Source organism: Diaporthe amygdali (assembly GCF_026229845.1).
Source record: "Diaporthe amygdali strain CAA958 chromosome Unknown NODE_4_length_2575358_cov_65_588622, whole genome shotgun sequence".
NCBI classification, from domain to species: domain Eukaryota; kingdom Fungi; phylum Ascomycota; class Sordariomycetes; order Diaporthales; family Diaporthaceae; genus Diaporthe; species Diaporthe amygdali.
Genome location: NW_026517024.1, coordinates 1,543,659 through 1,556,300, shown reverse-complemented (window position 1 = coordinate 1,556,300; position 12,642 = coordinate 1,543,659). Strand labels below are relative to the sequence as shown.

The 12,642-nt window shown below is 52.6% G+C and overlaps 4 protein-coding genes across 4 annotated transcripts; 3 read left to right on the top strand and 1 right to left on the bottom strand.

Moving 5' to 3' along the window:
• Positions 1–1,002: 1,002 nt before the first annotated feature.
• On the top strand, positions 1,003–3,802 carry J7T55_008672 (transcription factor; the record flags this gene model as incomplete). Its single annotated transcript, XM_053139014.1, has 5 exons — positions 1,003–2,096; positions 2,201–2,717; positions 2,778–2,856; positions 2,971–3,102; positions 3,168–3,802. The coding sequence occupies 5 exons, from the start codon at positions 1,003–1,005 to the stop codon at positions 3,800–3,802; spliced, it is 2,457 nt and encodes an 818-aa protein (XP_052997947.1).
• Positions 3,803–8,080: 4,278 nt separating this feature from the next.
• On the top strand, positions 8,081–9,680 carry J7T55_008671 (dihydrouridine synthase; the record flags this gene model as incomplete). The annotated part of the gene is made up of 3 exons (XM_053139013.1): positions 8,081–8,135; positions 8,255–8,521; positions 8,581–9,680. The coding sequence occupies 3 exons, from the start codon at positions 8,081–8,083 to the stop codon at positions 9,678–9,680; spliced, it is 1,422 nt and encodes a 473-aa protein (XP_052997946.1).
• Positions 9,681–10,465: 785 nt separating this feature from the next.
• On the top strand, positions 10,466–11,822 carry J7T55_008670 (protein phosphatase methylesterase 1; the record flags this gene model as incomplete). The annotated part of the gene is made up of 3 exons (XM_053139012.1): positions 10,466–10,686; positions 10,760–11,598; positions 11,656–11,822. 3 exons carry the CDS (start codon positions 10,466–10,468, stop codon positions 11,820–11,822), a joined length of 1,227 nt encoding a protein of 408 aa, XP_052997945.1.
• Positions 11,823–12,169: 347 nt separating this feature from the next.
• J7T55_008669 (uncharacterized protein) lies at positions 12,170–12,616 on the bottom strand (the record flags this gene model as incomplete). The annotated part of the gene is made up of 2 exons (XM_053139011.1): positions 12,170–12,331; positions 12,416–12,616. 2 exons carry the CDS (start codon positions 12,614–12,616, stop codon positions 12,170–12,172), a joined length of 363 nt encoding a protein of 120 aa, XP_052997944.1.
• Positions 12,617–12,642: the final 26 nt, after the last annotated feature.

Sequence of the window (12,642 nt, the reverse complement as noted above, 5' to 3'; positions counted from 1 at the left end):
TGTAACTCGGATAAGCTTGGCCATTGATAATCATCTACTAGCAGTCGTACACCAACATCTCCAACGCGGCGGCCTCCAAAGGATTCTTAGAAGCAGGAGCACAGAAGGAAGGAAGAGAGATGGGCGGCTACACGCACCCTGATGTCTTGTCGCGGGACGGATGGGCGCAGACTCTCGAGGCACGATCATGTCCTGTCCTGACCTTTTGCAACCCACGGAAAGGGACCGAACAGCAAGCAAGCACACTCACTTGCTTGCTCAGTTACTCACTGCCTCGTGCTAGGAGCTGGCCTTATTTTAGCCTCGTCCCCATTTCAGCTTACATGGTGTGCATTGGAGACGAACCGCTCAACTTCCTTGATCAGGACGTCTTGGCATTGTCATCATCCCCAAATTGCACCCAACCTCCCTCCCACCAGAAACGGGATCGCGTCAAATTCGCACGGCTGTGCTTGCAGTCGTCCGCCGCCTCTTTCGACCAAAGCAAATCACAACAAATCAGAGTCCATTCGCTACTGCACCCAGTGGCGTGACTCTGCAGGTCATCATTCGTACCCACCGCTGCTTTGAATCTAATATTCTCTTCTGTTGATCCCGTTCAAAAGGTTTATTTTACGCACACTGCTGGACCACCTTTCTCCGTGCGACCCGTTGGCAGGCCTCATCTAGAATCCCTCTGTCTAAGAATAACATTCAGAGACGATCAACACCCAGCCAACACAAAAGTCTTTGCGACCCAAGGGCTCATACTCTTTCTTGTTTCTTATCAGTCTTCACATTGCCTCCCTTGCTGGCCCAGTTTCCGTGGACGCGGTATAACTAATTTACATACCTTGTTTACCGTTGCGTGGCTGGGAATAGTGGAATAGCACCTGCGACTGCGACTGCGACTGCGACACCTGTTGTGTAAGTCCCCACATCTGTGAACCTTCAGTGTTTCTGCCAATTGCGCGCGCTCTGACCCTTTTGCGACCCAGCAGCGCCCGTCTTTCCACCTGAGATATGTCTTCTCACCATGCGCACGACCGCGACGTCGACCTAGACGACGAACACCTTGACCCACGGAACCCCTACGCGTCGGGTACGAGATGGCGCCATGAGGAATCGAGTTCATTTCGCAAACATGCGGGTCAGACGCTTCAGCCAAGAGCCCCGGATGGAAAGAGCGGGACCCACGACCTAGCCAGCTTTCTGCACTCAACCAGGGTCCCCTCCAACGATGGTACAAAAGATGGCGGGAGTCCAACTGGCTCTGCTGTTGCTGGCAAGACACATCACCCCATCATGATCGACGGCAACGAGGCCGCAGCCGCGGGCGAGCCGCAAAATGCCGTTGACACCGACTTCGCGCACGCCGAGCCCCAGGACGGAAGGACCGTCGCATGTGGGCCTCTGCTTAATTACAGGCGCATGGAAGGGAACCACTGGGTCGGCAGCGTCCTGATCGTTACCAAGGGTGGCGGCAGGACGCAGGAATTTGTGCCGACTTTGGTGTTGCGGAGGGTTGGCGCGAGGCAGAGATCCCAAGGCGCCGGCCCCAGCGCTACAACCAACGGAGAAACCAATGGACATGTGAATGGTGCATCAGGTACAGAGATACAGGGAATATGTCTGTACTCCGACCCCCGTAACACTTTCTGGCGCTTCGACCTCATCGCCGAGATGGAGGCGGTCGAGGTTCAGTGGGAATACACCCTCCCTGGAACGCGTTTCGTCAGCCAGCAGAAGCCGCAGACAAACAGCTTCTTCGTCCCTGCCATTACGGAATCCATGCGAATCATGTTTCACTCCTGCAACGGGTTCTCTGTGGGCACTGACGAGGATGCTTGGAGCGGTCCCGCCCTCTGGAACGATGTCAATAGGCGCCATGCTGAAGCACCATTCCATGTCATGATCGGCGGCGGTGACCAGATTTACAACGACGGCATCCGGGTCAATGGCCCTCTCCGACAGTGGACAGAGATTGGAAACCCCAAGAAGCGCCGCGACTATCCGTTCCCTGAACAGCTACGCGCCGAGTGCGATGACTATTATCTCAAAAACTACATCCGTTGGTACGGAACAGAGCCGTTCGCTACTGCGAATGGTCAGATCCCGTCAGTATATGACCATGTCTACCCCTGTTCCCTATCACATATCTTGAATCATTTCATAAATCTTTTCACGCGATGCTCCGAAATATGAAGCTAATTTGCAGCAGAATGGTTAATATATGGGATGACCATGATATCATCGATGGGTTTGGCTCCTACGTCAACGAATTCATGAAATGCGACGTATTCCGCGGTATCGGTGGTTGTGCCCACAAGTACTATATGCTGTTCCAGCATCACATGCCACCACCACCATCGACCTACACCTCGGACGCGCCTCAGACAGTGACTGAGCCAGGCGATGGCCAAGCGACCGGTATCGATAGAAACCAACTTATTGACACGTATGTTGCTGAGCCCATGCGTGAGTCCAACTATATCGTTGGGCCCAAGCCCGGCCCGTACGTGGCTGAGCACTCCCACAACATATTTGCCAAGCTGGGCGCAAGGATAGCGCTCATAGGAATCGACGCGCGTACCGAGCGCACTCGGCACCAGGTTAACTATCCGGAGACATATGATTTGATCTTCGGCCGGCTGAGCCAGGAGCTGCAGGACGCGCAAGCCGCTGGCACGCCCATCAGGCACGTGATACTGCTGTTGGGCATCCCAATTGCGTACCCAGTAAGTCACTGGCTATCATGCATGAGGGACATTGAGCACATCTAACTTTTCATCTTCCAGCGGCTCACGTGGCTTGAGAACGTTTTCAGTAGCCCTATCATGGGCCCCATCAAATTCGCCAACCGAAGGTTTGGGCTAGGTACGTTCAAAGTCTTTCCCGGTTGCTTCAGGCAAGACGACGTTCAATTGCCTCTGCCGTGCTCACTTTGGCTTTGCGATCACTAGAACGAACCGCGATGGCTGACTTGCGTAGGCGGTGGTCTATTCAACCACTTCGATGGATCGGTCGATCTTTTGGATGACTTGGACGATCATTACACTGCTCGAACCCACAAGAAGGAGCGAAACGCTATGGTCGAGCGGTTCCAAGAAATATGCAAACAATGTAAGTTATCAGCCACGATGATGACCATTCCCTTTCGTGGCGCCGAGCTAAATCTGTTTGTCCAGTCTCTGTCCGCATAACCATTCTCGGTGGAGATGTTCACTTGGCAGCTCTTGGCCGCTTCTATTCCAACCCCTCGCTCAACATTCCGTGCGAGAATGACTATCGCTACATGGCAAACGTTGTCTCATCTGCGATTGTGAACAAACCCCCACCCCAGGCTATTGCGAATCTGCTCGCCCGCCGCAACAAGATCCACCATCTCAACCCATCGACCGACGAGACCCTCCTGAAACTCTTCGACAAGGACCCGGGCGACTCCAACAAGACGGCCAACCATAACCAAGTGACCATGCCAAGCCGCAACTTCGCCATGCTCACCGAGAACTCCCCCAACAACCCGCCCAGGGAACGGCCCGTTACCCATTCGACCAACGGGGCGGCGGAGCAACCCAACGGCAACGAGGCCGCGTCCGTCAGCGGGCGCATCTCCGTCAAGTCCAAGGACGCCCACCTGCCCATCCACCTGGGCGAGGTCGAATGCGGGACGAAGCACAGGGCGGCGTCGGCGCACGACCACGGCCAGGAGAACGACGGGAGCCTGGACATCTGTATTCGCGTGGAGATCGACCAGCACGATCGCGAGGGCAAGACCGAGTCCTACGGGCTGACGGTGCCTGCCTTGACTGTGACGGCCTGAGACCTTTTCACAAGCGTCCAACGCATCGGCTCAGAAACCTCATCTACCTGACGATTTTTTTTAATTTTGTTCCGCGTCGTTTGATTTTGTAATAAATACCCTATGTATACCTAGATACCATCTGCTACACTACCTCAATTGACCTTTGGCTTTTCATAATTAATTGAAACAGAACACAGCCTCAAATCTCAAACACAATCTTTAAATGAAGTATCGCCGCTGAACCTCTCTTGTTCATGTCTTCAGGGGATTCTGGGACCGTGAATATATTGGAGAATGTAATCCAATAGCCTCTAAATTTCTTATCTTCTAATACCTTTCATAGGACAACCTTTTCATAATATCAATAAGATAGTCTCCCACATGATAACCTCCAATGGGATAACCTTCATCTTTGAGGGTGAGAGGGCTCGTCATCTGTGATTGGAAACCTTAGGTCAACAGCATTGTTGCTGTCAGGATGTACACTCAATATCTCGCTGGATGTAGTCTATGGGTATTTACCCTTGATTTGAAAAATCACGCGGAACTAGATGGCCTCTGTCGTTGGAATGAATTGGCAGCGAATTCTAGCGGTCAGTCGATTATCGAGAGAAATTCGATCCCTCCCACACGATCGCGACTCTGCTACGTTCTATAATTTATATAAACTCGAATTTTGTTAACCCGAATAGATATTCCAAAGCGCTACGGGATCAGATTATCAAAAGCCAACCGTGTCACCCAGCCAACGAAAAGTCCGGCTCAAAGGTGATGAATCTGGAGTAGTTGATTCTGAGTGATTGATCTTATGGAGGGTCGTCTTATGGGGGGAAGTTTACACGGTCAGGGATAATGTGGCTCTCTATGAATTTTCGTTGAAGCCACTGGCGAGGCAGTCGGGCGGGCGGTGCGAATAGGTGTGCATCACCAGTCACTCGCACTCATGATTTCCTAGATAATCTTGTACTGTTCAGTTCAGTCCAGTCGCCTCAGACTTCCTCACGCGTCCGACATCATGCATAGCTGTAGAACTGGGATCCCTCGGCGGGAAGTGCCAGCGCCAGCACTCCTCCATCTCGACTCCATGGTCTCGCAAGTCCGCACAGCGTAAGTATATGCTCATTGAACCAGTAATGCAATCAAATACAACTCATCTCGGCATTGATATTGAAGAACGGATATTGCTGCTGTATGCCATTTCCGAGGCATAATCCGTCGAGGTGCTGTGTAAATTCAGTTAACAGCCGGTCCGGGTTAATTTACCAGGACTAATCGATCACAAGGCAGAGCATAATGGATCAAATTATGCGAAGTGATTTGACATGGATTGATTGTACAAGTCGGCAGAAGATACTCTAGACGTGCTTCCAAGCCTGTTGTAACAAGATTTCGAATGTTGGTGAACATTCATCTGTTCAAGAGAATTCTTTCTGACGGGGAAGCGGCGGTAAACTCTCCTCGTACTGCTTGTTATCCCACAAGTCGTCCAAATCCTCAAACAAAGACACAATCTCTGCGAGCGATCCACAGGGGTTACGTCTGAGAGCTTCGTACAGTCTCGACTCTAAATGACCTGCATCGTCTTTCCCGCTTTGAGCGCATCAATGTCCTCTTTTTCCAAAGGGTCACATCCATTGAGACTATGCCACGCCTGGTCGATGCTCCTCCAAGTCGTCAAGTCAAACCTGTCCCGGCCAATTATCGCGGTAGTTGCAGCTCCGCACGGTTTGAGGGCATAGGTTTGGGGGCGTAGGCCATGATATAAGCTCCCAGGTAGCATCGAAGTAACATGAGGCGGAATTGACTTCGAACTTGTTGCCAGTGTTAAAAACACCCGGCAGAGATTTGAGACTAGGGAGATGCTTAGTAGTGATTTTGCAAATTCGAACAAATTCGCGTATGCAATCGTCGAAGCGTGGGTTCATCTGCATCTTTGGCCGCGGTCCTGAGGCTCGGAGTAAATCACACTGGCGCATCTCGTTGGCGAATCTGACGAACGAAAACAGCGTGAGACAAAGCTTTCCCTGGCCGGGTCAGAATTCGATTTACTCACCATGACAAAGAAGGGTGAAAAGAGGCTCGAATGCAGGGCATTGATGTATGGATATGTTTCAATAAAAGAAACGGGTTTGTTGATGATTATCACAGTTGGAGGTTTGTACTGGCCCCGGAGCACTACGGAAGGGAAGACTGCAGAGCATCACGAAAGGGGAGACCGCAGAGCATCACAGAAGGGAAGGTAAGCACTCACCTAGTGAAGCCCCTTCTCATACAGGGCAGGGGCTCGTCTTCTGCAGTGGAAAGCTTGGAATAAGAACAGTCTTGCACTCATAATGTCTTTCCACTGCCCACAAAGCAACGACTTTGCCCTGATGGTATCCTCCTCCACCCTCCTCGGTGCCCTTCCGCGCATTTCTCAGACAGAGAAATGCTCACCAACCCTCACAAATCTTGTTACAACAGGCTTGAAAGCACGTCTGGAGTATCATCTGTCGACTTATCCTTCTATCACCCACGAAGGAACGGCTTTGCCCTGATGGTACCCTCCTCCGCCCTTGTCGGTTCCCCTCCATGCGTTCAAGTCGCTAATGACGCGTCTTGTTCCTCTGCGTATCTTCATGTTCCCAGTTCCTGCCCTTCTCTACTCAAGGCATTGCAAGCTTCATTTGCAACACATGTGTTGAAAAAGGAAGAAAACAATGGCCACTTTGTACACACCCACCCTCACATGAGACACCACCGCCATCGCCTTCCCGAAAAGGCTCCCAGTGACCAGGAAAAGGTCTTTTCGTCCTCCGTGATTGGAAACTTTAGGTCAAGAGCACTTTTGCTTTCATAGTTTACATCCAATCTCTCGCTAGATGCAATCTATGGCGCTCTGTACAGAGAGTAGTACCCGCTACACTCATATATTGTTGATATTTTTCGCGTTATCATTGATGTTGCTTGTGTATTATTAATCATGGCATAGGAATCAGGAGGGGGGGATCTGGTAATAGATGTATTTATTGCCGCGCTGGATATCGCTTTATCCTGACCAAATCACCTCGCAACAGTTGTGAAGTCAGCTGGTAGTGAGTGGCTGTCATAGGTTCATCCGTGCGTTGTGGTCGGTAATTGCTGTCAACGGCATAGCACTCTCAACATTGCTTAAATAAAATGGAATGCTCCTAGATATAACAGTCTATCCCATGGAAGGTTATCCCATGGGAGGTTATCCCATGGGAGGTTATCCCATGGGAGGTTATCCCATGGGAGGTTATCCCATGGGAGGTTATCCCGTAGATGAGTATTCCATAGAAGGTTATCCCATAAAAAGCTTTTTACAGAAGAGTATCCCATAGAAGGTTATGCTACAGAAGGTTATCCCACGGAAGAGTACCATGGGAGGTTATTCTGTGGGAGGTTATTCTGTGGGAGGTTATTCTGTGGGAGGTTATTTCGATGGAGGTCATTCTATGGAAGGTTAACATGTAGACGGATGTCTTATAGAAGGTTAAACCACGAGGCAGGAAGAGAAGAAGGATCCTTCTCAGTGAGCCTCGATGTCTGGTGTGAGTATAGACCTTGCATAATGATCTAAGATTGAACATAATTAGCCTGATCCATTCAAGACATACTGCTTTGTCGGCCGGTACCAAGACTGCTATACGAGTCTGGGAAAGCAAGACGCGCTCAATCACATCGACGGCCATCGAATAACCTTGCATTCTCACGGACATGATCCGTCCCGGGACGTTCTCCTCAACTCGGGGATGTGGCGCAGTGGTAGCGCGCCCGCTTTGCAAGGCGAATTCTTCGCCATCCGTCCATTGCGGAAGGTCTTGGGTTCGATCCCCAACTTCTCCATCCTTTTTATTTGCTTTTTGGGATCTTTGGGAAGAATCCTGACTTGTTTCTATTCATCTGAAGAGCGTGGGAGGAGGTGGGTTGACTGTGGTGAGCGATCTGAGCCGTTGTTGGTGTTTTCTGTGTGGTTTGTGTTGTATGCAACACCGGATGACTAAGCAGAACAAGAACCGAGAGACTGCTAACCTAGGAGCGTTGATTTGAGTGCTGGTTGCTTTAGAGAACCGAACGGGGTGGTGTTGTTTCCGATGTTCCGAGTGCCGGAGACTGATCCCGGAACATGCCGCGAGCTATCAGATCTCCTTGTACCATGTACTCACATACTCATCTAAATCAGACCCTGCACTGGCTAATCTACAGTGGAACAGTTTGTTGGAGGGTCCGACCTCAATTTATCTACATAGTGTTACACATATCCGGGCAGTTCATGACTTATTGCTGTGCACAATGCGCGGCTCCGTGTCGGGAGCCTCCCGTGTCGGGCCGCGTGCGGGGGAATCCGGTATGCTGTTTGATTGGTCAGATTGAGGCTGGCGAGTGCGCTAGCCGCGTTGGGAAACAAACTTTTGTTCCAGAAGGCCTGACTCAGCGCACGGACCAGCCCCCACATCGGCTGCTAAGGCAATTCGATTGATTCCGGTCGCATCAAGAACTTTGCCTTCACAAGTTGCGCCCCACCTCCTCGCAAGACGAACGCGACCACCAAGACAGTGATGATCTTTCGCTTCTTGAAGTCACGCATTATGTCTGAGATGGCTGTCAAAAAAGTGCCCATCCCTTCAAGGGGAGTCGACTACAGAGGCAAGCTCGTGCTGGCTCCTATGGTCCGGTCAGGCGAATTACCGTCGCGCCTGCTCGCCCTCCACTATGGCGCTGACTTGGTATGGGGTCAGTTTCTCTGCGCTTCTCGTTTTTTAATCGCTTTGACTGACGATTTGTCTGCATAGGCCCCGAAACTGTCGACAGATCCATGCTAGGTACAACACGAAGAATCAATCCATCCACAAAAACCATCGATTTCATCCGCGTACCTCATCAAGGACAAAAGCAGCCACCACCCAACGCCAAGGAGTCCGTGATCTACCGATTACACCCTGAACGCGAAGGGCGCAAGCTCATCTTCCAGATTGGCACCTCCGATCCAGATCGCGCGGTCGCGGCCGCGCGACTGATCGCACCAGACGTGGCGGGAATAGATGTGAACGCAGGATGCCCGAAACCATTCAGCACGCACGACGGAATGGGCGCTGCTCTTCTGAAGACGCCCGACAAGTTAGTAGCGATCTTGGAGGCTTTGGTGAAGAACATTGTGCCGGAATTTCAGATCGGAATCAGCGTGAAGATTAGAATACTGGACACACCCACAGAAACGGAAGCTTTGGTTAGGAGGCTGGTCGCCACAGGTATCACAGGACTGACGGTGCACTGCCGGACAACGCCCATGCGACCACGCGAGAGGGCGATTCGAGGACAGCTTCAAATGGTCCGGGAGGTGTGCCACGAAGCCGGCGTTGCGTGCCTTATGAACGGGGACGTCGAAGGTCGGGATTCCGCCGTGGAGCTCATCGAGGAGTTCGGCGTAGATGGGGCTATGATCGCAACGGCGGCAGAGAAGAACTCAAGCTGCTTCAGAACGAAGGAGGAGGGCGGCATGGCGCCTTGGGACGAGGTGACGGAGACATATCTCCGGTTGGCGATGGAAACGGAGAACAAGTTTGGCAACACAAAGTACATGCTGAACCAGATCATCCCTGGCAAACAACCTGCCTACAAACGCGTCCAGTCCTGCAAGAGTTATATCTCTGTCTGCGAGGCACTGGGGCTCACTCATCTGAAGGACATGGCAACGGACGCAGACAGGGCAGTGGGCCTCATTTCCGACTCGGACGCGAAATCTGCAGTCGCACTGAACGGCAACTCAAAACGGAAGAATGATGGCGCCTCAATTATGCAAACATCCGAGGAAATTTCTGCGAAACGCCAGAAGACGGACGAGCCAGTGAAGGAGACCGGAGTGCTTCAACCTCCTGTGGCCCTCTCAGTTTGAGCACACCGTGTACAAATCAATCATCAACAAACATATTCATGGAAGGGCATTTTGACGCGTCTGCGACAATTCGGCGTTTATGGTGGCATGGTTGGAAAAAGAAGGTTCTAGACAAAGATATCCACACATAGATGAGGCAATGAAGAAACATCAGCACGAACAAAGTGGTCTCGTGACAATCTGGGAGCAACTGTTTGCGTGATGGTTTGTGTCTTGGGAGGAAAGCCAGCACTCAAGGGGGTCGCGCCCGCCAGTGACGTAAAGCTGGTCGCACCCATTACAAAGTTTCAGTGCTTCAACGGTCGTTCGTCAATCTGAGCCAAAGCTCAAGCAAAGCCCAGAGGTGTCAGACTTCTTAGCCCAGAGGGCGATAGAGGGCCCTGTTGCGACACACTGTATAGCGCACTGTAGGCGCAGCAGTCTGCACTGGGGAGCCGCCAGACTGAGTGACCAGGTATCCCCTCGCAGCGGCCAGAGCCGCCCAAGACACCCACCCACTGCACCTGCAAGGTGACGTCCGTCATGGATCTCAACGGTCTGCATGCGCACTGATACATGGAAATAATCCTTAAGTGACAAGCCATATCCTGAAAATCTTCGATCACGTTGGAAATTTTTCTTCTCTTTTTGAGCGGAGCACCACTACGCCACGCCTAAGCGTGTCACTGGACCAATCCTGTTAGTCCTCCACATGCAGGCTTGAAGAGTCTCAATCATCAATCGCCGCCGGACGGGCTAGATGACGGATCACGATATCAGTTGCAACGGAGCTTGACGCACTCAAGATGAGTGACCTGCAGAAGGCGTGGGCGAAGAAGAAGATGGAGATGAGCAATGCAGATGTCTTCAACGAGCTCGACGAGGAGGAGGAAGAGGAAGAGGAGAACGGCCGCATCGGGGAGCTCCCTGAATACTTGGACGACGACTCCTCGTCCGCTTCGTCAGCGTCGTCCACAGGCACGGTGGTTCCAACTCCGAGCAGGAAGCTCTTTGCCAGACCTCTAGGGTGAGTGCTACTCACCTAAGGTTTCAGGCCCCTTGGCTTGAAGAGGCTCCAGAGGACTTACTAATTGAACCAGTCCTCCCAGAGGAGGGGGCAGGACGTTGGACCAGATACCTTGGACAACATATTTCGAGCGGGAGCTCTTCCTCGAAGGACAGAAAGACGACTCCGGTACAGTTCAAATCACGCACCACGCCTACCTGAACTCTCCTGGCGACAAGGGGCCTCTGTTCGTGATGCATCATGGCGCTGGCTCCTCGGGCTTGTCATTCGCGGTGGTGGGATCGGAGATCAGGAAGCGGCTGTCTTCTGCAGGTGTCCTTTCCCTGGACGCGAGGGGCCACGGATCAACGGTCACGGCGACGCAATCGCCTCCTGACCTCAGCCTGGAGACACTCCGTGTTGATCTGCTGACTGTGATCCAGCAGACTCAAGCGCAGATGGGCTGGAAAGAATTGCCCCCGATTGTGCTCGTTGGTCACTCCCTGGGTGGAGCTGTTGTCACGGATCTTGCAAAGTCTCATGCTTTGGGCAACTCACTTCTCGGATATGCAGTCCTAGATGTCGTCGAGGGCTCAGCCATGGACGCACTCACAAGCATGACCACGTACTTGTCAACCAGGCCTACAGGCTTTGCCTCGGTCCAAGCTGGTATTGACTGGCATATTCGATCGAGGACACTTCGCAACTCGATCTCCGCGCGTACGAGCGTGCCTGCTCTACTGACCCAGGATCAAACCCCAGGTGCGAGCAGGCCTTGGAAGTGGAGGACGGATCTCGCTGCTACGGAACCCTTCTGGTCGGACTGGTTCGTGGGCCTGAGCAAGAAGTTCCTCGAGGCGAAGGGCGGGAAACTGCTGATCTTGGCCGGAACCGACCGGCTGGACAAAGAATTAACCATCGGACAGATGCAAGGTACGTCTTTGCCGTCAAACGTGCGTGTAGCTGAGTTTGAAGCTGACAACTTCACAGGCAAATATGCGTTGCATATCTTCCCGGAGGCTGGCCATTTCGTCCACGAGGATGTGCCTGAAAATACGGCCATGGTTATCGTCGATTTCTACAGACGCAATGATAGAAGTGCTTTGGTCCTGCCTCCCAAGGTGGGAGACTTGTTGGCACAGGGCAAACGAGTCTAGCTCGACAAGTCATAGAGAAGATGCGTCAGGGCGTCGCAGGAGCTGAGAGACATTTCTCCACCTCTTTGCTGAAACTGGAGCTTTGGCGTGTTCACGAGAGTTGTATCCTCAAAACCCGTTGGAAGAAAAGCCTGCATCAGGACCTGAGCGCCTTGGTGGAACAGTTGGAATTCCGTGGCCCAGAGAGGCACTGCGCATATTGATCAGTGTCACCACGGGCACTAATGGTGGAGATAGATAAGATGTAGACGCTGTATTGTGAAGATACCTCAGGGCTCGCTCTACCCAGATGAATAAATCAGACCCGCCCATTACTCCGGAATCAGTAACCCAGTCCCAGGCGCTCATCAGTTGTAATTCCGTTGTGCATCCGACGCCTCAATCTCCCTCCGCCGCGCCTCCTCCTGTGCGGCCTGCTTCATGGTCTCATTCATGGTCTGCTTCTTCTGCTGCTGCAGCTGGCTGCCCAACTTGCCGGTGGCCCTGTCTTCTGCAGCTCTCGCCCTTGCCTAGATGAAAGTGTCAGTTCAGAAGTAGCACTACCGGTGCTACTGCCATCGTCATCCCGAGTTGGCAATTCTGGGCCCTCTCACCTCGGCAGCGTCGGCAGCGGCCCTTCTCGCATCTCCGGCACCTGCGGTCGATGAGCCACCCAGCGTCCGAGGGGCCCCGCCGACCACACGCTTGTTGCTGGGCAGCGGCGCGGTGGCTCTCTCGGGCGGGGGGGAGTCGAGTCGCCGGCCTGGCCCGCTGAAGTTGTCGTCCCTCGACTGCTTGCCGCAGAAGGAACCCATCTCTGCGTGTGGTGCCTGAATATGGA